The 27,623-nt window shown below is 42.9% G+C and overlaps 1 protein-coding gene across 2 annotated transcripts in view; it reads right to left on the bottom strand.

Moving 5' to 3' along the window:
- chst11 (carbohydrate (chondroitin 4) sulfotransferase 11) overlaps window positions 1-27,623 on the bottom strand; it is a 274,852-nt gene that overhangs the window by 130,292 nt on the left and 116,937 nt on the right. For both annotated transcript variants that reach the window (XM_068050327.1, XM_068050331.1), the window contains exon 2: window positions 10,839-10,924. In XM_068050327.1, the coding sequence (XP_067906428.1) occupies window positions 10,839-10,924 (86 nt within the window). The remainder of the gene's footprint in view (window positions 1-10,838; window positions 10,925-27,623) is intronic.

Raw genomic sequence — 27,623 nt, 5'->3', positions numbered from 1 at the left:
TGCACATTTAGATTACAAAATGTATCTGTCGTTTGTAATTGCTTCTGTGCATCATTCTACCTGCAAATAAACCTATTAGTTTTAGCTTCTACATATTGGTCTGGTGGTTGAGTTATTTTCTGCTTTTTCAATGAGATTGGAGCATAGCTCCTGAATCCCATGAGATGTCCAGTAGCTGATGTCACAATTAGTGGGTAATTATTTATCCTGTTACATGTTATTCCACCCGCAAAACATATAGGGCATAGGTTTCTGTTCACTGGAGCTTCAGTGTGATCATGAAAACTATCTCAATGCACAAGACAAAAGTGTTGGGAGAAAGTCCGAGCCATAAAAATGGTTTCTGGGTGAATTCATACGTTAGAAATCTGGACATAAGCTGCTTCGAAATTTAAAATTGTAAGTTACCCAAACTAATCACAATAAATGTTCAAATATGATGAGGGTTTTTCAATAGAGCAAATGAGGAGAAACTGTTTCCACTGGCAGGATGGTCAGTAACCAGGAGACGCAGATTTAAGATAATTAGCAAAAACGAAAACAGGGGTGAGAGATGAAGAGACTTTTTTTAATGCAGCAAGTTACGATCTGGAATGTGCTGCTTGAAAGGGTGGTGGAAACATATTCATTAGCATCTTTCAAAAGGGAATTGGATATATATTTGAAAAGAAAGGATTTGCAGGGCAATGGGGAAAGAGCATTGAGGAAGTGGGGCTAAGTGGATAGCTCGCTCAAAGAGCCAGCACAGACATGATGGGTCAAATGGCCTCCTTCTGTGCTGTACGAATATGATTCTATGAGGTAAAACTGTGACTGGAAACACTCTTCTACATTGCACTGAAGAGCAGCAACATCAACAACAACAACAACTTATATTTATATAGCAGCTTTAACATAATAAAACGTTCCAAGGCTCTTTACACGAGCATTAGAAAACAAAGTATAACACCGAGCCACATAAGGAGATATTAGATCAGATGACCAAAAGCTAAGTCAAAGAGGTAGGTCTTAAGCGGAATCTTAAAGGGGGAAAGTGAGGTGGAGAGGTGTAGGAGGGTATTCCAGAGCTTGGGGCCCAGGTAACTGAAGGCACAGCCACCAATGGTGGAGGGATTAAAATTGGGGATGCACAAAAGGCCAGAATTAGAGGAGCACAGGTATTCTGGAGGGTTGTGGGGCTGGAGGAGGTTAAAGAGATAGGGAGGAGCAAAGCCATGGAGGGATTTGAAAACAAGAACATGTAATCGTGAGGGTGGTGAGGCACCTCAGAGTGTATTGAAAGAAATTGAACTGTATTGCACTTTATGTAATGTCAAATTTAAACTGTTATGTAACGTACTTTTACAAATTGTATGAATAAAGTAGATCTTCTGGAAAAAATTAGCATATGAAAAGCAGTTTATTTTGCATTTAAACAGGACATTATTTTCTGATTGGCACTGTTTTGCTACCTGTGCTTGCTGCACTTGTTCTAATGGCACCATTTTAATATGAACTTCATTCTGCCTGCATTAAAAACAGCACAGAGAGGAATTCAGTGCAAGCCTGTAAAACACTTGTACCAAGATGCCAATGTAAAAGTAGGCACGAACATTTATAATACGTTAAAGGTCTTGCACGCAGCGTACAATTCCTGTCAAATGTCATATTTACTTCCAGTAGTGTCCAGTACTTCCCTGTCACACTTTCTCTACTACACCATGAGCAATGCCACCAGGAGATCTGCAAATTGTGCAGAAAAGACTCCAAACTGCACGGATGACTGATAACCCGATCCTGTTAATACACTTAACAGGAATCTTTATCATTCTCTCATAGGGTTTTGCGTGCTAATTATGCTTGTGACTAAAAACTAAGTGTACAGTTATCAGATAAAAAGGAAGTACATTACATTAATCTTTTTCTTTGAGATTCTCATCCACTAAAGACAGAACTGGCTGCTGATAAATGCAGCAGGATGTGGTACAGGCGTTTGAGGAAATAACAAGTTACACATTTTAATAACAGTGCAAAAAGCTACCAAAATGACATAGGTACCTCACTTTACTTCCACATGAAAAATATATATTATTAGAAAAGTTATTTTATTGGTATTCAACCAGTATTAAATGTTAGCTTGCCGAACAGCTTTGGCTCTAAATCGGAAACTTGTGGGCTCAAAGCCCCGCTCCTTGAGTACCTATCGCAGGCAGCCATTTCAGGACTATGGGAGTGCGGCACTGTTGGAAGTGTTGCCTTTTTGATCAGATGTTGGAACCAAGGCCCTGTCTACCTGATTGCATGGATGTTAATGACCCCTTGGCACCATTAATAAAGAGCAGCTCCCCTGATGTCTTGGTCAACACTCTACCCTCAACCACCGTCACCAACAATAAATGTACTGATTGTTCATTCATTACGCTGCTGTTGGTGATATCTGTTGTGTGTAAGATGGCTGCTGTGTTCACTCCATCGTAACAGTGCCTGGACTTCACAAAGTAATCCATTGGAGGTGAAGTGCTTTGGGATATCCTGTTATATAAAAGGAATTAATAGAATCATAGAATGGTTACAGCACAGAAGGTGGCCATTTGGCCCATCATGTCCGTGCCTACTCTCTGCAAGAGCAATTCACTAAGACCCACTCCCCAGCCCTTTCCCCGTAGCCCGGCAATTTTTTCTCTTCAAATAATTATCCAATTCTCTTTTGAAAGCCATGATTGAATCTGCCTCCACCACACTCTCAGGCAGTGCATTCCAGATCCTAACCACTCGCTGCGTAAAAAAGATTTTCCTCATGTCACTGTTTCTTCTTTTGCCAATCACCTTAAACCAGTTCCTCTGGTTCCGGATCTTTCGACCAATGGGAACAGTTTCTCCCTATCTACTCTGTCCAGACCCCTCATGATTTTGAACACCTCTATCAAATCTCCTCTTAATCGTCCCTTCTCCAAGGAGAACAGCCCTAGCTTCTTCAACCTTTCCACATAACTGAAGTTCCTCAACCCTGGAACCATTCTTGTGAATCTTTTCTGCACCCTCTCTAATGCCTTAACATCCTTTCAAAGGTGTGGTGCACAGAATTGAACTCAGTACTCCAGTGTTTTATACAGGTTTATCATAATGTCCTTGTTTTTGTACTCTACGCCTCTATTTATAAAGCCCAGAATCCCATATACTTCATTAATCACTTTTCCAACCTGCCCTACAACCTTCAATGATTTCTGCACATGTACCCCCAGGTCCCTTTGCTCCTGCATCTCCATTAGAATCGAACCCTTTAATTCGTATTGCTTCTCCTCGTAATGCAACTTTCTTCCTTTTTAAGTAGCAAAGCAAACCAGCCTTGAATTTGAACTATTAAACGACAAAAAAGAAAATGAGTTCCTAAAGTCTCAGTGTATTGTCGGTATTGTTTTTCATTTCTCTCCTTTTGAAGGTCTCAAATCACATATAACAGATAACAAAACCTCTCTGGTAGCTTGCCCACTCTGCACCATTCCCAGTCTGCACCTAGACTGGGAGTTTCTATGGATTTCACCATGAGGGGACATCGCACTCAAGTCCAATCCTGTCCTTATCCACCATCTATATTGCACAGGCAGGGACCAATGGCTTGAGATCAGGAGCAGGAAACCTCCCAAATTTTCTGACCTTCCTAGGGGGTGCTGAGACCAATTGTAGCAGCCAAACTATGCCAACACAAACGAAACACTGAGCCATATATTTTAGTCTGTAACCATGCAGACTGAGAACCATTGGGGAGCTGTTTGGAGGGATAACAAAATAAAATACATTTTTGTGTCATTGTATCATTCATCTTGTAGAAACTACATAAGGAGGAAAACTTAATTGCATTAAATGTTGCCTAAAATCATTCTTCTCAGGAAACTTTTTAGGATATTCTGTACTCTACTGGTCCCTATTAAAGCCTATCGCATCACTACTCGCCAAACACTTTCCATGTGGTCAGAGGCAGCAACGTTCAATAGCAAGCATAACATGCTTGAAAGTGGTTCTGGTCAGTTTTTGGGTGCACACCCAGTGGCAGCAAGGAGCACAGGAGGCCTGAGGCCTAGTTACAGGATGACCACGGGCCTCACTCACAGACTGTGAGTGAGACCAATTGTAGCAGGCCAAACTGTGGAGTCGAGGGTAGGGGGTGATGCTTCTGTTCCTCTGGCTTCACTGGAATGTCTTTTCAATTTATTTTTGAAACTGGTCGTTTGGTGGTGGTTGCTGCTTAGGCCACAGCGGGCGTTGAAGAATCCTCACTGGGGCAGGCCTGCTCTACCCCGCACAGCCCAATTTGGCAGAGGGGTCCTAAACAGGAGCCATGCCCCCTCATTGACAAATATTAGGGGCCTAAAACCCATTTTAGGTGGCTGTCCAGGGCCCGCGACATATCACCCATTTCTTGCCCGGTGAATTTGGTTAAAATTAACCACAGCTCGAAAGCACGAAGGTAGTCATCGGGTTAAAGAAAGTGGTGGGGAGATACTGTCAAACATATCGGAGCTTTATTTCATAAGATGTTGAATGCCTGATTGAAGGGGCCATTGTACCCATGAATAAAGTGAATGGCAAATGTTTTTGGCAAGAAAAGAGAACATTACCATGAGAAAGTTATATTCCTACTGAAGATGACAAGTATGTGAGGATATCATAAATAGAAAAAAGAAAGAAATTGCATTTATGTAGCATCTTTCATGACTTCAGAGCATCCCAAAGCACTTTACAGTCAATGAAGGACTTTTGATGTGTAGTCACTGTTATAATGTAGGAACTCCAGCAACTCCAGAGACTGAGTGAGACCAGTGGTGTTTATAAAGTGCAGCGGGAAAGAACGAGACTGAGTGAGACCAGCGGTGTTTAAAAACAGCAGCGGCAGAGGGAAAGAAGGAGACTGAGTGAGACCAGCGGTGTTTAAAAAGTGCAGCGGGAAAGAACGAGACTGAGTGAGACCAGCGGTGCTTAAAAAGAGCAGCGGAGGCGCACCTGAGTTTTGACAAAAAAAGGCAACAGTGACATCACAGGAGAGCTGCAAGGTGAATGGTTGGTGAGTCACTGCTGTTAGGGAATACCTCTAAATAGCTGGGTAAATATCTCAGGAAAGAAAAAAAAATAAGGGGAAAGTTTTTTTTTGTTGAAAAAAAAAACCTGTGGTGATAAGGTGAGAACTACTAAAGTGTTTTTTTTTTAATTCAATGTAGCTTATTAAGGACTTTAGATTGTAGTGGGTAGAACAAGGCCCTTAGTGTAATTAGCATTTTATAAAGGGAGTAACTAAATTAATTTAAAGGTAAGTCATGGCAGGAGAGCTCAGCCCCGTGATATGTTCCTCCTGCACTATGTCCCTGACGACCATGTGTGCAGGAAGTGTATCCAGCTGCAGCTACTGGCTACCTGCATTATGGAGCTGGAGCTGCGGGTGGATTCACTATGGAGCATCTGAGGACATCGTGGATAGCACGTTTAGCGAGGTGGTCACACCGCAGGTAATGGCTGCACAGGCGGAAAAGGGATGGGTGACCACCAGACGGAGTAGTAGGCGCAGGCAGTTAGTGCAGGAGTCTCCTGTGGCCATCCCCCTCTCAAACAGATATACCGCTTTGGATACTGTTGGGGGGGATGACCTCCCAAGGGAAAGCAGCAACAGCCAGGTCCGTGGCACCACGGAGGGCTCTGCTGCAAAGCAGGGGAGGAAAAGGGGTGGAAGAGCTATAGTGATAGGCGATTCTATCGTAAGGGGTGCAGATAGGCATTTCTGTGGCCACAAACGAGACTCCAGGATGGTATGTTGCCTCCCTGGTGCTAGGGTCAAGGATGTGTCTTAGCGGCTGCAGGACATTCCGAAAGGGGAGGGTGAGCAGTCAGAGGTCGTGGTCCATATTGGTACTAACGACATAGGCAGGAAGAGAGATGAGGTCCTGCAAAGTGAATATAGGGAGTTAGGCAGAAGGTTAAAAAGCAGGACCTCCAGGGTTGTAATCTCAGGATTTCTCCCTGTGCCATGTGCTAGTGAGGGTAGGAATAGAAGGATTAGGCAAATGAATGCGTGGCTGAAGAGCTGGTGTAGGCGGGAGGGCTTGGATCATTGGGATCGCTTCTGGTGCAGAGGTGACCTGTACAAGAGGGACGGGTTGCATCTGAACTGGAAAGGGACCAATATCCTTGCGGGGAGTTTTGCTAGTACTACTCGGGAGGGTTTAAGCTAGTCTGGTGGGGGGGTGGGACCCAAAGTAGTAGTCTCTCCGATGAGATAGTTGAGACAAATGTAGAGGTTAAAGCAAGCAAGTCCAGTAGGCATGCCGGGCAGGGGCAGGACAGGGAGCGTGGAAGGTCTGGTAGGCTAAACTGCAATTACTTTAATGCAAGAAGCCTTACAGGTAAGGCAGATGAACTCAGAGCATGGATCGGTACATTGGATTGTGATATCATAGCTATTACGGAAACGTGGTTGAGGGATGGGCAGGACTGGCAGCTCAATGTTCTGGGGTACCGATGCTTCCGGCATGACAGAGGTAAGAGAGGAGGGGGAGTTGTACTATTGATTAGGGAGGACATCATGGCAGTACTTAGAGAGGATATCCCAGGGGGAATGTCCAGCGAGGCCATATGGGTAGAACTTTTATTTATTCATTCATGGGATGTGGGCGTCGCAGGCCAGGCCAGCATTTATTGCCCATCCCTAATTGCCCTTGAACTGAGTGGCTTGCTAGGCCATTTTGAGGGCATGTAAGAGTCAACCACATTGCTGTGGGACTGGAGTCACATGTAGGCCAGACCACGTAAGGACAGCAGATTTCCTTCCCTAAAGAACATTAGTGAACCAGATGGGTTTTTACAACAATCGACAATGGTTTCATGGCCATCATTAGACTAGCTTTAAATTCCAGATTTTATTAATTGAATTCAAATTCCACCTTCTGCTGTGGTGGGATTCGAACCCATGTCCCCAGAGCAATACCTGGGTCTCTGGGTTACTAGTCCAGTGACAATACCAAATTAGGAGGGTGAAAAGGGGCCATGAGATTTCCCTGGCAGATAAGATAAAGGAGAATCCTAAAAGATTCTATAAGTATATTAAGAGTAAAAGGGTAGCTAAGGAGAGAGTAGGTCCCCTTAAGGTTCAGTGTGGTAATCTATGTGTGGAGCCACGGGAAATGGGCGAGGTCTTAAATGAATACTTTTCGTCTGTATTTACCGTGGAGAAGATCATAGAAGCTAGTGACTTGAAGGGAGGGAACAATGATATCCTGGAGCACATCAACATTACAAAGGAGGAGGTGTTGGAGGTTTTGAAGCACATTAAGGTGGAAAAATCCCCAGGGCCTGACCAGGTGTATCCTAGATTGCTATGGGAAGCAAGGGAGGAGATTGCTGGGGCCCTGGCAGAGAGTTTTGTATCATCGTTAGCCATGGGTGAGGTACCGGAAGACTGGAGGATAGCTAATGTTGTGCCTTTATTTAAGAAGGGCAGCAGGGATAAGCCAGGGAACTACAGGCCGGTGAGCCTTACATCAGTGGTGGGAAAGTTATTGGAAGGGATTCTGAGAGACAGGATTTAAATGCATTTGGAAAGGCAAGGTCTGATTAGGGATAGTCAGTATGGCTTTGTGTGTGGGAAATCATGTCTCACGAATTTGATTGAATTTTTTGAGGAGGTGACCAAGAGGATTGACGAGGGCAGGTGATGGACATTGTCTACATGGACTTTAGCAAGGCCTTTGATAAGGCTCCGCATGGTAGGCTGGTCCGGAAGGTTCAATCACATGGGATCCAGGGTGAGCTAGCCAACTGGATACAAAATTGGCTTGGTGATAGGAGGCAGAGGATGGTAGTGAAGGGTTGTTTTTCAGATTGGAAGCTGGTGACCAGTGTTGTGCCACATGGATCGTTGCTGGGCCCTCTGTTGTTTGTCATATATATTAATGACTTGGATGTGAATGTAGGGGACATGATTAGTAAGTTTGCAGATGACACCAAAATTGGTGGTATAGTGGACAGTGAAGAAGGTTGTCTAAGGTTACAACAGGATATAGCTCAACTGGGAAAGTGGGCAGGGGATTGGCAAATAGAATTTAATGCAAACACGTGTGAAGTGATACATTTTGGGAAGTTAAACCAGGGCAGGACATATACAGTGAATGGCAGGGCCCTGGGGAGTGTTGTTGAGCAGAGAATCCTTGGGGTGCAAGTACATAGTTCCCTGAAAGTGGCAACACGGGTAGACAGGGTGGTGAAGAAGGCATATGGCATGCTTGGCCTCATCAGCCGAGGCATTGAGTACAAGAGTTGGGACGTCATGTTACAGTTGTACATAACGTTGGTTAGGCCGCACTTGGAGTACTGTGTGCAGTTCTGGTCGCCGCACTACAGGAAAGATGTGATTAAGTTAGGGAGGGTGCAGAAAAGATTCACAAGGATGTTGCCTGGTTTGGAGGGCTTGAGTTATAAAGAGAGATCGGATAGGCTGGATCAGTTTTTCCTGGAGCGAAGGAGGCTGAGAGGGGACATGATAGAGGCATATAAAATTATGGGAGGCATAGATAGGGTAGATAGCCAGAGTCTGTTTCCCATGGTAGGGGTAACTAAAACTAGAGGGCACAGATTTAAGGTGAGAGGGAGGAGGTTTAAAGGGAATCAAAGGGGTAAATTTTTCACACAAAGAATAGTGGGTATCTGGAATGAGCTGCCTGAGGAGGTGGTGGAGGCCACGTAGCATTGGAGTAATTCAGCACAGAATTCTAACTCGATGGCTTAGATTTCCTTCAGATTGGCATGGTCATTGTGTTTCCACCTTAGACTTCTTCAAAAGATGACATTGTCCCCAAAATCAGAATCAAGCCAGTTGATTAAAAAAGCAGAGGACTACACTATAAAGGGAGACCCATTCACCCCGAACCTAAATACAGGTCAGGAAGGATGTGGAACAACTGCACTGACCCTGTAAAGTCACAACCTTTAGAACATGCCCAGAGTCAAAAAACCTCTTCAAACAGAAGATCTATATTCACAGTTTGACAACTGTCCTTGCACCAGAAAGCACAGCTAATTGCACAGATATTCCAGAGGCACTGGACACAACAATAAGGGAGAGACGCCACTTGACAATTGTAGTCATAACAGCACAGGAGGAGGCCATTCAGCCCATCATGTCCATACTCTCTGTACAGTAATCCAATCAGTCCCTTCCCCCGCTCTATCACCGTAGCCCTGCAAGTTTATTTCCCTCAAGTGCCCATCCAATTTCCTTTTGAAATCATTCATTGTCTCTGCTTCCACCGCCCTCATAGGCACCGAGTTCCAGCGTCAGTTTTTCCACTGTGAATTCTACAACAAACCTGTGCATCTCACAGACTCTGGATTTGGATAAATGTCTTTTTCTAAATGAAAACTATGGGCCAGACCTTATTGGAAAAGTAATGATGTGTTAACAATGCACACTGTTATTAATCCACAAATCAGGGATTTAAGAGATACGCTGTGACTTGGAAGGTCCAGAATCTGCTCATCGGTTTACACTGCTGTGCAGTCTGCTTCACACAAATGGCATGTCACCCTTAACCTTCCCATTATTTTTAAGAATTTGCTGGATTTGCACATTAATTTCTCATTAACCTCATTACATAAACTCAATAATTAAGAGCGTAAGTACCTTTTTAACCACATGATCACTGTTAATGCAATGTCAATCAACCTCACTGGCCCAGAATAGGAATAATTAAAAGCATTCAATATCATTCCTGCATGTAGTCAATTGTTAGAGATTTTAAAAATATCACAACTTAAATTTTTTTTTACTTCTCCTGTCTCTTTTTTCTCTTTCTCTTTCAGCAATATTTCTTTCCCTCTCTTTATTTCTCTTTCTGTAACTGATTTGACTCTAATTCATTCTCCTGCTCTGCCGTTCCTCTGTTTCTTGTTAGATTCTTAAACCTTGTTGGTGAAGGACATGAACTATTGGTACCATCATACCAAGGTACCCCACTGCCCTCACACTTCCAGCAAGTTATGCAGCAGAAAACGTATGAGCTGTCGAGTGCAGCAAACAATGGGGCAAGCTGTGAGATTCCCCCACTCCCACAAGATCCAGCCCAATATATAACGATTAGCTTGTCCCATCATAAATGGCGTTGCAACCTTTCACTTTAAAGGGGTTTTCAATCCAATTTACACCCACTGAGACATTACTCCTTTGCATCTGAGTCAAATGCTGTTCAGTTGCATCATACTCTTTGTCATTTTTCCAAATTTCAGGTTTCCATTGTTCAAAGTCCTTTTTATTTCCCTCATGATGGTAAAACCTAACACCTAACAGTGAGGAAATCAAGCATTAGCCTGTAAGAACGACAAGGATTATTGCATCTCTTAAATCCTATCACCAAAGTTAACATTTTCATTTCATTTGCCAAGACGACACAGGATTGATTCTCTGTGGGTTATAACCAGGGTAGTGTAGGTGAGTTTTCAGTTTGAGATAACAAAATAATCCCCCACTCCGGTTGGCTATGAAAGATCAGCTTACTTTAGCTTTGGCCGTGGCACATTTTAAATTTTACAAAGCGCAGCATAAAATCCAACATGGACAAAGCATGTTGCAGTAATCAGGAATTAAGTGCTTTCTTCAATTTGTGAAACTCCCTCCATGTAGATTCATTACAGTACAAACATTCTCAACAAAAAAAAAGCCCCTCCGGGATCCTTTGTATAATCCCAGTAGCCAGATCAAAGTAGTCTGAGTCTGGCATTTTCTGGCACATTGCCACTGTTCAAATTGGGGATTTCCTAAATTGGCGGTGATTGCTGCTTGTGTTGGGGTGAATTGCACTCGCATTGGGTCACAGGGTACTCACCTGTGTTGGGTTATGGAGCTCTTGTAATGGGCTCCTCGATCCTTTCCTGCAGCAGATGTCCACCCCAAATGGCGTCCGGCGCATCACTGCAACACAAAAGGGAACAGATGGAAGTTTAAATCAAGCAGTCCATCTGCAATTAATTACTGACAGCACTCTTGTGTCTGAGTCAGAAGCCAGTGGTTTCAATCTCTGCTCCAGAGACTTGAGCACCAATTCAAGGTTGATGCTCAGGGGCAGTACTGAGTGAGTGCTGCACTGTCGGAGGTGCTGTCTTTCGAATGAGAGGCCCCCTCTGCTCTCTCAGCTGGACGTAGAGAATCTCATGGCATTATTTCGAAGAAAGAGCAGGGGAATTCTCCCTGGTGCCCTGGCCAATATTGATCACTCTATCAAGATCAACATAGATCAACTGGTCATTATCATATTGCTGTTTGAGGGATCTTGCTGTGTACAATTTGGCTACCATGTTTCCTACATTCCAACACAGAGTGCACGTAGAAAGTGCTTCATTGACTGTAAAGTGCTTTGGGACATTCAGAGATAATGAGGCATGCTATAGAAATGCAAGTCTTCCTTTTTTCTTTACAATCACTGAAATATATCAATATGTTTGTAGTATGGCAAGAGAGATGATTAGTAGCATTCAAATATCCAACTGCAGATTAGTGAGTAGCTTTGAGTGTTATTTGATTTTAATCTGAGACGTCGCCAGCAAACAATTGAGGCAAATATGGATTTACTAAGCGGTCCATTGTCTGCCATTGGTGCATGTTGTGCCATATCCCTCAGCTCCCAGAGGTGTAAGGAGTGACCGACATCTCCCACAGTTCAATACAGACCATTATGTCTGCTCTGGATCATAGCCTTGGAATTCTAATGTGGGGGTCGACAATCATGTTTGGGAATTCAGTATCATCCCAGAACTCTTCCAACCATGGAGGACATAACATAGACTTTCTTTGGGCCAAGTTAAGTGGGTAACAACAAGAACGACTTGCATTTACATAGCACCTTTAATGTAGTAAAATGGTGCTTCACTGGAGCATTATCAAACAAAACCTATGAGCAGATATTAGGACAGGTGACCAAAAGCTTGGTCAAAGTGGTCAAAGGCTTTAAAGAGCATCTTAAAGAAGGAGAAAGAGGTCGCGAGGCAGAGAGGTTGAAGGAGGAAATTCCAGAACTTAGGGCCTTGGCAGCTGAAAGCACAGATGCCAATGGTGGAGCGATTAAAATCAGGGATGCGCAGGAGACCAGAATTGGAGGAGTGCAGAGATCTTAGAGGAGCATAAAGCTGGAGAAGGTTACAGAGGTAGGGAGAGGTGAGGCCATGGTTATTTAGGGTACCTTAATACTACAATTGTCGGGCCGAAATTTATACATCCGCCGCACATAAACGTCACAGAGCCGTCGCAATATTAAATGCGGCTCATTTGAATAGCCGAAGCGGACCACACACCCTGATGATGTAGAAGGGGCAGGCGGTCCAGCCCCGGTAACGGCATCAGTGGCCTTTGAGCAGGTGCTGATGCCATTTATAAAGGGCTTTCGAGCCCTAAATTTCAATTTAAGTATTTAAAGCTGGAATTAATTTTAAAAATTAAACAAATTGATCTTGACCTTCTCCCACTCGCCCTCCCTCAATAACCACACAATTAATTCCTTGCCCTCTCCTCCCCCCAAAAACACTTAGCTTGGGCACTTGACCTTCCCTCCGCAAAGTTCATAAACTATGCACTGTCACCCTTCCTACCATCCCCTACATCAATGAGGTTGACCCCGCTTGCTACCCCCACCCCCCACCCCCCCCCCCACTCTACCTGCTCCCCCCTCCCTACTCGTGTTACACCTCGGATCCCCAAACAGGGATCCAAAGGCGCGGGAGTGCTGGACACCAGCACCAAAGCATTCGGACAGACGGCGGGAGAGCGACGGTAATTAATTCATTTATTTAAATTATTTTACATATTTAAATTTGGCTCCCATCGGTGCCACCACGAGGCCTCACCGCCGCCGCCCGAAATATCGGGCCGGGCCTTCCTGGCATCAAGGCCCGTGGCGGGCCTCTACCAGAGACATTTTCCGGCCCCCGCCCCACCATGACCCCTGACATCAGAGGGTCTGTACAATTCGCGCCATCATGTTGGTGTGAAGCAGTTTTGCTTTGTATCAGCAATGCCAATCTAAGGAAAGGGTTAATTAGATTGTCCAGAAGCCTGCTAATGTTATACTGCTATCAATTTCTCTTTATATTGTAGAAGTCTTAACCAGTAGCCTTTATCTGTTAAGCAGGGACGTTTAAGTCAATTTAATGTACGACTGGGCTATTGAACCAGGGCTGACCTTAAAGCAACGGTCACTTTAGTAAACTAAATAAGAGATTAGCCAGTGTATACTGGCGTTTAATCAGTTGATAAGGATAGGAAAATGTTAGTTCAGCAAAAGATAAACATCTAAGGATGCATCATCATTCATGGAAACAAGAGATTGGTACAAAATGATACTGAATCAAAGAGAGACTTATAATTAGACGTTTCACTTGGTGGAATAGTAATTATATGTAACTAGAGTGAAACTATCGATAAGATAATAAAGTAGGGGAGTTGTATTGATCTGCAGAAAAAGAACCAGTTAAAATTAAACTATTGACAAGAGACAGAAACAAAATACAGCAGATGCTGGAAATCCAAAATAAAAACAGAAAATGCTCCTCGAGCTCGCGTTGAGCTTCAGCACCTCATCTTTCGATTACACCCTTTTCAGCCTTCTGGGCTCAACATTGAGTTCAACAGTTTCAGACCATAATCTCGGGCCCCACCCCCACCCGTTTTGTTTCCTTTCCTTTGCAATGTTTCAGTCTTAATCTTGTTTTCTTCTGTTTTTGCTTTTGGACAGCAGTTTTTCATTATTCTGCCATTCACACCTCCTCTTGACACATTTTTGTCTCTTTACTTGTCCCATTATTACTCCCTTTGGCTCTGTCCCACCAATTCTTTTGTCATTTAATGTCTCCTGTATTCTGCCCGATCACAAACCTTCCCTTTTGTTCTTTCTTCCAGCCTCCCCCACTTAACCTGTTTAAAACCTATTACATTTTATAAAGGATCATCGGCGTGAAACATTAACTCTCGTTTCTCTCCTCTCAGATGCTGCCTGAACTATTGATAAGAGACAAGCCCATTAAAATTCAATTTATAAAGCGATGTATATTAACTTTCGTATAATTATGTAATGCAGAAATGTGTGGATTGTCACATGGAAGGAGGAAGGAAAATGTATAAAAATTGGCTGTTTGTCTAGATTTGCAAAGGAACGGAGCTCAGAACGAGAATATTGAAATCCCAACCAACCATCATTAGGTCTGGTTATAAGTACAACCTGTTAAGTGTATGTTTACACACTATTGTGTGTATTGTACACTTAATAAATCTGGGACACCTGATATTAAATGTTTAGAACCTTATTGACTTGAGAAGTAAATTATAAATAAGAAGATCACTTGTCCGCCAACACTGATCTAGTGTAAATGTGGCCTGAATTCAGAGTCTGAACATATGATTTACACTGCACAAGTGTAGCATTGCTACAAGGCCGGAAAGTCTTTGCACTAACACTCAGTTTGTAATTTAAATGCACCCCGCCAGCATTTTAACATCAAGATCCACTTTGAAACAACAACACCAACTTGTATTTATATAGCATCTTTAATGCAGTAAAACATCCCAGAGTGCTTCAAAAAAAAAATTCACAGCGAGTCACATAAGGAGATTAGAAGAGGAACAAAACTCTTGTCAAAAAAGGTAGGTTTTAAGGAGTTTCTTAAAGGAGGAAAGTGAGTTATAGAGACAAGGACAATGAGGGAGGGAATTCCAGAGCTTAGGGCCAAGGCAGCTGAAGGCTGGATTGGAGAGATAAAAGATTGGAAATCAAAGAACTGTTCTTAATTAACTGCCAAATTCCTTTATCTCATGCTTGTTGATCTTTTTTTTTAAATCAATCAGCACTGTTGACATTATGAGAGAAACTGGTCAGGCAAAAGGGAGTGGAATTGTCAGATACAGCTGAAGTGATAAGATTGCTGAAGCATCTTAAATTAATAACTGTATCTTTACTGCTGTTAAATCTGTTCCCTCAAACTCTCTGACTCATTAATCCCTTTAAATGGTTTTCCTGCCAATGTTGCCTCAAAAATCCCTCTCTGAACACGATTGTTCATTAAAAAAAAAATCGACAGAAGTGTGAATAAAAATACATGTTAATACATCATAACTGTCTCTTTAAAGAGTTCCTATGTCAAGATTGGCTCTGTGACAATCTATTGCATCCTACGATAATGCTGTTCTCCCTCGGAAGCACTACAAGTAGCTGAAAAAGACCAAGATATGGCCGTTACACCACTTAGGAAGTTGTTTTACTAAATGTAAGACCTGGAGAAGTTTCAAGGCAGTTAGTTTTTGCAGTGGGGGCAGGGAGGTGAAAGACACTGAGAGACTCCTGTTCAGCCACTAGCACAGCTATACCACATATAACACTGTGGAGTGATGTGCTTGAGACCACAAAGAAAGCAAACGGATTGCCATGCTCAGAACTATTTTTATAAAACAATTGTTTTTTTCTTTAAAACAGATTAGCGTTAGTCAAGAAATATATTATCCTCCTCAGAGAAGGTAATGGGGAGATTTAATAGAGGTGTTCAAAATTATCAGGCGTTTTGATAGAGTAAAGGAGAAACTGTTTCCACTGGCGTGTGCGTCCAGAGAACCAGAGAACACCGATTTAAGATAATTGGCAAAAGAACCAGAGGCAAGATGAAGAGATTTTCTTTTACGATGTGAGTTATTAGGATCTGGAATGCACTGCCAGAAAGGGCAGCGGAAGCAGACTCGATAGCAACTTTCAAAAAACAATTGGATATATACTTGTAAAGTATAAATTTTCAGGGCTATGGGGAAAGAACGGGGAGTGGGATTAATTGGATAGCTCTTTCAAAGAGCACAGGCATGATGGGCTGAATGGCCTCCTGTGCTGCAGGATTCTATGATTCTAGGAAACTATATCCAGAAATTGAATATTCTTCATAAGAATGTTCCTATTTATTAATTTAAATTGAAAGGACAAGTAGCACTGTTGCTTCCTCATTGGGCTTTGAATGCAAACGGACCAAGCAGACTGAATTTGCTTATCCTCCCGTCCAACCTATAACCTGACCCCATTAACCCAGCTTTAAAGTGACAGACTCACTAGGCTAAATATTGTGTTCATCGCTTGAGAGAGAGAGAGCGAGGGAGAGCCTGGAAAGAACTGAGGGGAGATTGCATCATGCTGTATGCTTAAGGAACCAGTTCCTAAGTATTGTCGTTGTAAACGAGCATGAAAAGGAAACACTCAATTAAAAGAAAACATCGATCATACTTATATCCTGTAACGTTGCAAGAGCTGAAAATCTTTAGAGAACCTGTCACTGAGCATTTAAACAGTTATCTGTCACCCGAGGAAATCTCACAGTGATTGACTTTGAGTGCAATATTCCATGATTATATTCTACAACGTAACTGTTTGCTTAAAGGCATTAATGATGGAGCTGACATGCAACGTACAAGACTAAAGTCTGGGTTTGTGGGGGGAGGTGCCATCTTTGCCATGTTTTACATACAGCAGGATTTTTGTTCATGAATTCATCTGTAATGATTGCTGCGTTTGTCCTGCAGTATTCACTCCAGTTTCCAGGCAATGACAGCAACTCCTTGACTAACAATTATTTGCTGCAACAAATAGCATTGTTGGATTATCCAACACGAAAAGGCACTCCAGCATATTTTAAAGCTGGTGTTCAAATAAGCAGTGGAAACCACACTGAGCTCGACTAATCAAATCGTGTTTCTTGGGAGAGTGAGAAAGACAGAGAGGAACAAATTCCTGAGGCAGTGCAGTCAATGTAGATCCAGAAAACTGGGCAATAAAGGAAAATGGGAAAGGAGAGTATCATGAGCAGCAGCAGTGGACGCAAAGAGATGAGCAAGAAATTCCATTGTTCAGCATGAATAATAAGTGTTTACAAGACTGCAAATAAAGTCGGCAACCCACTGCAGAGACTTTTAGAGCAGATTCATTGTGTTGTCATATTCCAAGTTCACTAAACCCATCTTTGTGCATTAATAATGGCAAATGTGTTCAGGCAACACTGCAGATTGTGTGTGTTCCCACACTCCAGCATTGCTAACAACAGCTTGCATGTCTATAGCATCTTTAACATTGTAAAAACGCCCCAAGGCGCGCCACAGGTGGCACAGTGGCGCAGTGGTTAGCACCGCAGCCTCACAGCTCCAGCGACCCAGGTTCGATTCTGGGTACTGCCTGTGTGGAGTTTGCAAGTTCTCCCTGTGTCTGCGTGGGTTTCCTCCGGGTGCTCCGGTTTCCTCCAACAGCCAAAAGACTTGCAGGTTGATAGGTGAATTGGCCATTATAAATTGTCACTAGTATAGGTAAGTGGTAGGGGAATATAGGGACAGGTGAGGATGTGGTAGGAATATGGGATTAGTGTAGGGTTAGTATAAATGGGTGGTTAATGGTCGGCACAGACTCGGTGGGCCGAAGGGCCTGTTTCGGTGCTGTATCTCTAAATCTAAAAAATCTAAATCACAGACCTTTTTGGGAATGAAATTAGGAAACATTTCAAAGAGTGGTAGAAGTTTGGAACTCTCTTCCACAAACAGCAATTGATGCTAGATCAATTGCTCATTTTAACTCTGAGATTAATAGATTTCTCTTAGCCAAAGGTATTAAAGGATATGAGGTAAAGGTGAGTATATGGAGTTAGGTCATAGATCAGCCATAATCTCATCGAATGGCGGAACAGGCTTGAGGGGGTAAATGGCCTCCTTCTGTTCCTATGTTCTCTGGAGCATTAACAGATATAATTTAACATCGAGCCACATAAGGAGGTAGAAGAGTTCGGTTTTAAGGGGACTCTTAAAGAAGAGACAGGTGGCGAGGTGGAAAGGTTCACGGAGGGAATTCCAGAGCTTAAGGGCCCAGACAACTGAAGGCATGGCCGACAATGGTGGGCAATGGAAATGGGAGATGCACATGAGGCTAGAATTGGAGGACAATGTTGTGTGATTGTCCACATTTACTCAGGGTTGTAGGGCTGCAGGAGGTTACATACCGTTGAAGGTTGATGAGATTTTGGAGGGTTGGGGTGGTGGGGGGGGGGGGGAATATTTACGACTTTCCCCTGAAACGGGCGCGATGTTGACCAAGAAACTTTGATACCTGGAATCAGTGTGGAACATTTGAATGTAGTCACTAGGCTATAGGCATGCAATGGTGAGAGGGCGGGAAATTGTCCAGGTTTCCACATTGAGCCAGCCATGGTCTGCACCTAGATGGGGCCGGGGGTGTATGGGGGGTGGGGAAGGAGAGGGGCAGCTTTCTAAGGGGCTGCAGGATCATGTACAGGCAGGAGCCAGGAGGGAAATACGATTAGAGTAGATAGCTGCAGTTGAAAAGCCCGCACTGGTACAGGCCCTATGGGCTGAATGGCCTCCATCTATGATGTTATCTCTGATTCTGTGATGAAGGATTGGGATCCACAATATTAAATACTAGAAATAGTTTGAAATATTCAAAATGCAGAATGGGCAGTGGAGATTCATCAGCATTTGTAAGATAGAACTCCAATCATGAACAGTATCCTATGCAAACTGCGAAAAACGCTTAAGAACAAGATTTATTTAACGCCCTTCACAACCTCAGGACATCTCAAAGCTCCTCACAGCCAATTAATCACTCTTGAAGTGTAATTAATGTTTTATTGCAGAAAACACAGCAGCCAATCTGTGCACAGCAAGCTCCCACACACAGTAATGTGATCATGACCAGACCATCTGCCCTAGTGATATTGTTTGAGAGATATATATTGGCCAGGACACTGGGGAGAACTCCCTGCTCTTCTTCGAAATAGTGCCTTGGGATCCCTTACGACCACCGGAGAGGGCAAACAGGGCCTCAGTTTAACATTTCATCCAAAAGACAGCACCTCAGACAGTGCAGCCCTCCCTCAGTACTGCTATGGAATGTCGGCCTAGATTCTGTGCTCAAGTCCGAGGAATGGGTCTCATTAATTCATTGTTGTTCATACTCACTGGAGCTTTGTGGGATGTAATGAGTTTGATTCAGCAGACCTGCCACATAAAATCCTTAATCACATCAGACTATTCCTAGAACATCCCATATGTTCTACCAGAACCTTGGGAAATCAAAACAGGATGTGTCCTACCACACAGAAAGCCTAAATCCCTTACTTGCCATGTTTGAAGCTTGAGAATATTATTATTCTGTAATCAACCTTTGTCTCAGTGACTGCGTGTGTACTGGGATTATCTGGGAAAATGACTTCGAGTACCAACAGCACATCACATCCAGAACAAATCTTCTTGGCAGTTTTATAAAGGATGATTTGCCAATAACCCTGGTGCATGAGAATCAGGCTTCAACCCTGGATGTTTTGTGCAGCTTATGTTGAATGTGAGGAAAAATATATCAAAAAATCACATCTCGTCCACACAGGCAAGTGGAGCAAAGGCACAAGGTAACAAAGATACATCTTTAGCTTAGGAATAGAACTGGTCTTGGTCAAATTGTGAGGCAATGGATATTAATTATAATAGGGATTAGACCTGCTTCCATTCATGAACAGAAACACCATGTCACACTTTTATAAACAGTAAATGATCTTTTCAAGGTGTGCATATTTTAAAGAAAGACTTGCATTTATATAGCGTCTTTCCCGACCATCTCAAAGTGCTTTTACAGCCAATGAAGAAATTTGAAGTGCAGTGACTGTTGTAATGTAGGAAAAATGGCAGCTGATTTGCACACAGCAAGATTCCACAAACAGCAGTATTAATGACTGGATAATTTTTAAGTGATGCTGATTGAGGGATCAATATTGATCCGGACACTGGGGAGAACTGCCTTACTTTTCTTTGAAATAGTACCGAGGGATCTTTTATATCTACCTGAGAGATCAGACAGGGCATCAGTTTAATGCTTCATCTGAAAGGCTGCACCTCCAACAGTACAGCACTCCCTCGGTACTTCACTGGGGTGTCAACCTAGATTTTTGTGCTCATGTTCTGGAGTGGGACTTCAGCCCACAACCTTCTGACTCTGAAGCAAGAGTGCTTGCTATTGGCTATTTTATGGTCCAATTTAAATCTGTTAGCAGATAGATTTCCTTCGTTCCCTAGACCCCACTTCAACCACCCCTCTCCACCACGCTCCTCCCCCTCTGAGTTTAAGAATCAAGCAAAATTAGAATGCACTTAGAAACATACAATGTTACGCCACAGAAACAGACACTTAGCTCACTGAATCGATGTTAGCACTTTTCTCCTCGTGAGTCATCTAGTCTAATCCCACTTTCCTGCTCGCTCTCGATAACCTTTAATAGTCCCTTTTTAAAATGGCTCAAGAAATCTGGCAGTGAGTTCCACATTACAACTACCATCTGAGTTTCAGATCTGTTTTTCCCCAAATTCCCTTTCATTCTTTTCTGCAATTATCTTAAATTTGTGCTTGCTCATCACCATGCCTTGAGGGTCTATAGATCTTTTTGGTCGTCTTGAAAAAGGTGCGCATGTCCTGCATGCCGGCGAGGAGTTGAATTTCCGCAGCCTTCTCTGTCCACCATTTGTTCTTCAACTCGCAGTTTCTTCTTTGAACTTCAGCTTTGGCTGTCTGGTGGATGAGCTTCTTTTCCGTGGAGTTTGAATCCTGTTGCCAGGTTTGGAATGCTGTCTGCTTACAATTGATGGGTTTTCATATTTCTGTATCACTCTCATCAAACCAGTCTTGGTGTCTTTCAGTGGTGTGTCTGAGGATTTCTTGGCACAATGAGTAATGATGAATTTCAATGATTGCCATTCACGTTGGACGTTGCTTGATGGGGTAATGATCCATTCCTGTAGTTTCCAATTGATTGTTAAGATCCAGTAAGATCCAAAGATGGCAAGACTCTCCTCAAAGTCTCGGACAATATCAACACCCCCTGGAAAGAGCACTTTGTAGAACTATACAATCAGAACTCCACGGTGGACATGCACCTGCTGGAGAACCTCCCGCAACATACAATCAGAAGTGAGCTAGACGAAGATCCACACTCGACAAAGTGATAACTGCTGTCAGCCAGATGAAAAACAACCAAGCTTCTGGTCGTGACAATGTCCCTGCGGAAGTACTGAAACACTGATCTCTCGGATACATGACCTATTTGTGAAGCTCTGGCAGAATGAAGAAATTCCAAGTGACCTTAGAGATGCCATAATGTGATGATCACAATCTTCGAGAAAGGGGAGACAAGTTGAACTGTGGTTAACTACAGGAGCATAGCATTGCTCTCAACTGTTGGCACAGTCCTAGCTAGGGCACATCTTAATCACCTCTCGCCAGTTGCAGAGGAGGTCCTTCCAGAGTCCCAATGCAGATTCCAACCCGCCAGAGAAACAACTGACATGATCTTCACAGCACACCAACTTCAGCGAAAGTACAGAGAGCAGAACATCCCTTTGTACACTCGGCTGAATGGGAAGCCGGGAGGAGTAGGAGTTCTGCTGGCCACCCCTCTACCCACTCTGGAACATTCTGGGGGTTATATGTAGTCACGAGTTTTTCTTTTCTTTTGTTCCAGATGCCCTCACATTCAAGAAACACTGGGGGAGGTATCTACCTTAACGACCTTGGGGTCGATTTATGACTTTTGCACAACCAGATCTTCAGAGTCAGTCTCCCGTACCTGTGGTGACGAGATGGCCGCCATTTTGAGATCCCGCCCTCATTGGCCTCGAGCCAGAGAACTGCAAGGTGCTGAAGGGCATTCCAATGCAGCTCGCTAGATTAAGGCAGGCCAATATCAAGCACCCCCACCCCAAAGCCCCGGCCTTCACCAAGGCAAGTGCAGGGCGAAGCCGCAGTCGTGCATTAGATCAGCCCCACCGCCTGAAACAGGTTGGTGACTTTAGCAGCCCAGTGGTAGGCCCCTTTTCAAAATGTCACAGGCTGTATGGTCAAGGTTCACAGAGTGCTAAGGCCGCCCACTCTATAGATAAATAAGAGAAAGTTTGCATTTATATAGCATCTTTCATGGCCATAGGATGTCCCAAAGCACTTTACAGCCAATTAAGTACTTTTTAAAGTGTAGTCACTGTTTTGATGTAAGAAGCACAACAGCTAATTTGCACACAGCAAGCTCCCACAAACAGCAATGTGATCATGATCAGATAACCTTTTTTTTTATGATGGTGATTGAGGGATCAACATTAGCCAGGACACCAGTGATAAAAACCCCTGACCTTCTTCAAAATACTGCCAGGGGATTTTAGATCTACCTGAGAAGGCAGCTGGAGTCTCAGTTTAATGGCTCACCTGAAAGACAGCACCTCCAATAGTGCAGCACTCTCTCAGTACTACACTGGAGTGTCACCTAAATATTTGTACACAAATCCTGGAGTGGGACTTGAACCCACAGCCTTCTGAGGTAGAGGTGAGATGGCTATCCATTGAGCCACTTGACAATAACACTGGCTTAGGGTCATTACCGCCCCTTCAACACCAGGCAAAACAAGTTCAAACTGACCCCATCCTACCCACCCCAGGAACTGAACTGATACAGAGGGGAATCAAACACCCTTTCTAGAACCTGCCTGATTTTCAGTTTATTAACTTCAACAGAAATGAACGCCATCTGGGTTCTATAAGGGCCAGTAATTCCTCTCCCCATCCTGAGAACTGAAGACAAACTCCACAGATATATTTCAGTGTGATTGAAGTCATTGTTTTGTGCACGAGCAACATGAAAAGAAAAGTTTTGCTAAATGTTTAATCATGATGGTGATGGCCTTTAAATGCAGATTAACATTTAGCAAGGCATTAACAAGGAATGTAAATTTGAACCCTTTCAGCTCATTAACACACAGTCAGGAAGCCTCTGATCGGGGAACTTAATGCGGATATCAATAAACATCAAGGCTGCAAAGGCAATTATGCCCAAGGCACTTGGATGCTGGGAATATAATGAAGATCATATCACTCTTACAGGAGGAATCTCTGAATCTGAAATTTGGGACTAATGAGTTATCATTTCACTGCATAGTAACTTATTACAGAATCGCGCATGAAAAGGTCAGGATAATTTGAAATGAAATTTTTTTAAAATGTGAAGATACTACTACAAGGTGTATTAATATTTGATATATTACTAAAGATGTGACAATTTGCTTTAGATTCTGTCATATCTCACCAAGGCTCCTTCGACAGCATCTCGCAAACCCACGACCTCTACTACCTAGAAGAACAAGGGCAGCAGATGCATGGGAACACCACCACCCGTAAGTGCCCCTCCAAATCATACACCATCCTGACTTGTAACTATATCGCCCTTCTTTCACTGTCAAAATCCTGGAACTCCCTTCCTAGCAGCACTGTGGGTGTATCTACCACACGGACTGCAAGTTCAAGAAGGCAGCTCACCACCACCTTCTCAAAGGCAATTAGGGATGGGCAATAAATGCTGGCCTTGCCAGTGATGCCTATATTCCATGAACAAATAAAAAAGGAGTTATTCAGTGTTTTCAAACTGCGAGTACTATTGAACCATTGATTCAACTTGTTAAGTATTTTGCTTCTCCTTTCAGAAATTGGAATTGATTATTACAAACCACCAACAGTATCTACTCAGGATTCATTCCCAACAAAGCACATGGTTTCATGCAGTGAGTGGCAATTACGAAATATTTGGTGGTTCTAAAAATGATTTGAAACAATCGTGTTTCAGCCTCTGTGGGTTGTTGAGGCTCATGTAATGAGGGCAATGTGGAAGGAGCTGTGCTCGCTGAAAATTTTCTAGTTACACTCCTCATATTTTATATTTGTTATGTTCCTTCATTAGCCCCTGTGAGCTTCCCCTGGTTCACATCCTTAATCAACTCCTAATTCTTCTGAGAAAAATTACCTTTCATTAACTCTGAAGATTAGTCTTTTCCAGAATCTATTAGTTGTCATTTGTGGACCAATTCTCATAGCAAATTTAACTGAGGTTATTAATATCATGAAATGGATTTGATAAGGGGAATAAGAAATGGACTATTTCCTTTGGTTGGCAGGACAAGATACGGAGTCATCAACTCCAAACTTGCGAAGAGAATGAGAAAGAGGGGATTAGGAGCAATCTCTTAATACAGAGGACTCATCGAGCGTGGAATGCTTTGCACAGGGAGTAGTTGAAGCTGAAACGATTGCATCTTTTAAGGGGAAAACTGATAAATATTAGAAGCAGAGGAATATACAGGGCTATGGGGAGACAGAAAGGGCGTGGGATTGACTTGGGATTGCTTTAGCAAAGAGCCAGCACAGACCTGATGGGTTGAATGGCCTCCTTCTATGCAGTAAACCTTTTGGGTTCCGCTCTGCATTTCTACAGATTCATTGCAGTATTCGTTTAACTCTTCCAGACTACTTGTCCAGAATATTGACATCTTTAAATAGTTTCACTACCTAAAATATCTTTTGTTTTAACATTGCCTTCATCCTTTATAAAAAAAAAGACTTGCATTTATGGAGTGTCTTTCATGATATCAGGATGTTCCTTTACAGCTTTTGAAGCGTACACATTGTGGTAATGTAGATTAAACAAAATTCACTTTCCTAAAAGTAAAATACAGCATTACGGAAAACATAGCCTTCCTTTCCAGTATTTAGATCTATACATTAAGTGTTCCTGCATACAGTGCACCAAAAATCTCTTATTTAGTGGCATACTCAGTACTGGGAATACTTCTGCCAGCTGTCAGCCCTGTGAAATGTGATATGTATCAAGAACATTGTACATGGAGTGAAATACTCTTTAAACAATCCATCTGACTGGCATGTGAATGGGCCACTAGTCAAAACAGACAGACACAGACCCCTGAGTGACATTTAATGACCAATTCCGACTGAAAAGCTGCCCTTCTTTCCCACTATTTCTAAACACTGAACTTTTTTTTAAAGTAAATCCTGGGAAAATGATTAATCAAAGTCCATTGTGAGTTTAATGACTTTTATTGTCTCTATTAAGCTTTTGGAGTGTTGCACCAGACATTGATCATCTCCTGTGCTTGCTGCAGAGGCTGCATGGGGTCTAAACTTAACATTGCCGTGCCTGTCTTCCCAATGGTAACCAGGTTAACAGGGCAGGGGCCCACATCTAATCTGCATAGTCCTTTGGGTCAATGCTAAATTGATGGGTGGAAATTTTTTATGCGTCCCTTGGCTCCTTAAATGAGGTTCCTGCCCACATCACTGACCCAGAGACCTCAATTTATTTGGACAAGTCGGAGTTCACACTTTGCACAAAAATATGAAGGATTTTCCAAGTTTTTGGGTCTCCCTCGAGCGACCTTTGCCATAGGGTGGCATGGGTTGCACGCCCCCCTTTTTTGCTCTTTGCTCTTCCGAGTTTAAGACAGAGCCAACAAAGGTGTCACTTGTGAGAGAACCAAGAGGAAAAGCACAGTTCCACCTCATTTCAGAAACGGAGCTGATGACAGATCTCATCAGGTTTCTGCCATTTTCAATTTTTCACAAGGTACCAGTTGTTGTCAGAGTGACATTGCAGAATGTGGCCTTTAAGAGCACCTGCCTCCGTTACAGAAAATGGGCACCACAGTTTGTACAAACCCTGCCAGGGCCTAAGGTGTTCAAGTGCTATGTCTGTTGTACTTTACTGAATGCAAGGATATTGACTAATTGGTTATGTTATAGTTTATCCCAAGAGAATGATGGCAGCAATAAACTGAAGATGAATATTTAATTCCAATTGACAATTTTCAGGTCTAGTACGGATTAGAAGTAAATTAAAACTCCGAATATTTCAATTTCTTCCACTCCACATTACACTGGCACCATCCATCAACTCAAAAGCCTGCTCACTTCACTGATGTGACATTTCCATCATCCACTATTCCAAATCTACGACACTCACTTACCTTACAAATAATACTAGCAGATAAGCCTCAGCTGAGACTGATGAAATACTTCCATAGATAATTTTGCTGAACTATTGCATTAATTGTACCTGGACAGAGGCATTATATCCATTGAAGTAAAGGCAAAACAAATGAATGAAAGAAGAGGAGAAGGCCATTCAGCCCCTCAAGCCTGTTCCATCATTCAATGAGATCATGACTAATCAGTATCTTAACTCCATCTACATTTGAAAACAAATGGGAAATCTCACTCAGTAACGGCATATCATAATTCTTGGTTGTGTTTGCTAACACCACCATGGTGCAAATAAAGGAATAGCTTAATATCATCAGCAGGAAGTTTGAGGACAATACTCACCCAGCAATTTGCATGGAAAATGTGTAACTTCATCTAGTTATTTTCAGGCAGACTACAGAGTTCAGAGAATGCACAGCGCTAACACTCCCGAGTTCAGAGAACACACGGCACTAACACTATCGAGTTCAGAGAACACACAGTGCTAACACTAGCGAGTTCATAGGACACACAGTACTAACACTATCGAGTTCAAAGAACACACAGCGCTAACACTATCGAGTTCAGAGAACACACAGCACTAACACTATCGAGTTCAGAGAACACACAGTGCTAACACTATCGAGTTCAGAGAACACACAGTGCTAACACTATTGAGTTCATAGGACACAAAGCGCTAACACTATCGAGTTCAGAGAACACACAGCACAAACACTACTGAGTTCAAAGAACACACAGCGCTAACACTATCGAGTTCAGAGAACACACAGTGCTAACATTATCGAGTTCAGAGAACACACAGTGCTAACACTATCGAGTTCAGAGAACACACAGTGCTAACATTATCGAGTTCAGAGAACACACAGTGCGAACACTATCGAGTTCAGAGAACACACAGTGATAACACTATCAAGTTCAGAGAACACACAGTGCTAACACTATCGAGTTCATAGGACACACAGCGCTAACACTATCGAGTTCAAAGAACACACAGTGCTAACACTATCGAGTTCATAGGACACACAGCGCTAACACTATCGAGTTCAAAGAACACACAGTGCTAACACTATTGAGTTCATAGGACACACAGCACTAACACTATCGAGTTCATAGGACATACAGCGCTAACATTATCGAGTTCAGAGAACACACAGTGCGAACACTATCGAGTTCAGAGAACACACAGTGCGAACACTATCGAGTTCAGAGAACACACAGTGATAACACTATCGAGTTCAGAGAACACACAGTGCTAACACTATCGAGTTCATAGGACACACAGCGCTAACACTATCGAGTTCAAAGAACACACAGTGCTAACACTATCGAGTTCATAGGACACACAGCGCTAACACTATCGAGTTCAAAGAACACACAGTGCTAACACGATCGAGTTCATAGGACACACAGCGCTAACACTATCGAGTTCAAACAACACACAGCGCTAAATCTATCGAGTTCATAGGACACACAGCACTAACACTATCGAGTTCATAGGACACACAGTGCTAACACTATCGTGTTCATAGGACACACAGCGCGAACACTATCGAGTTCATAGGACACACAACGCTAACACTATCGTGTTCATAGGACACACAGCACTAACACTATCGAGTTCATAGGACACACAGTGCTAACACTATCGTGTTCATAGGACACACAGCGCGAACACTATCGAGTTCATAGGACACACAACGCTAACACTATCGAGTTCAGAGAACACACAGTGATAACACTATC

This window comes from Heterodontus francisci, chromosome 18 (assembly GCF_036365525.1).
Source record: "Heterodontus francisci isolate sHetFra1 chromosome 18, sHetFra1.hap1, whole genome shotgun sequence".
Taxonomy (NCBI): Eukaryota; Metazoa; Chordata; class Chondrichthyes; order Heterodontiformes; family Heterodontidae; genus Heterodontus; species Heterodontus francisci.
The sequence above is the reverse complement of the archived record's forward strand: the minus strand, read 5'-3'. Positions and strand labels throughout refer to the sequence as shown.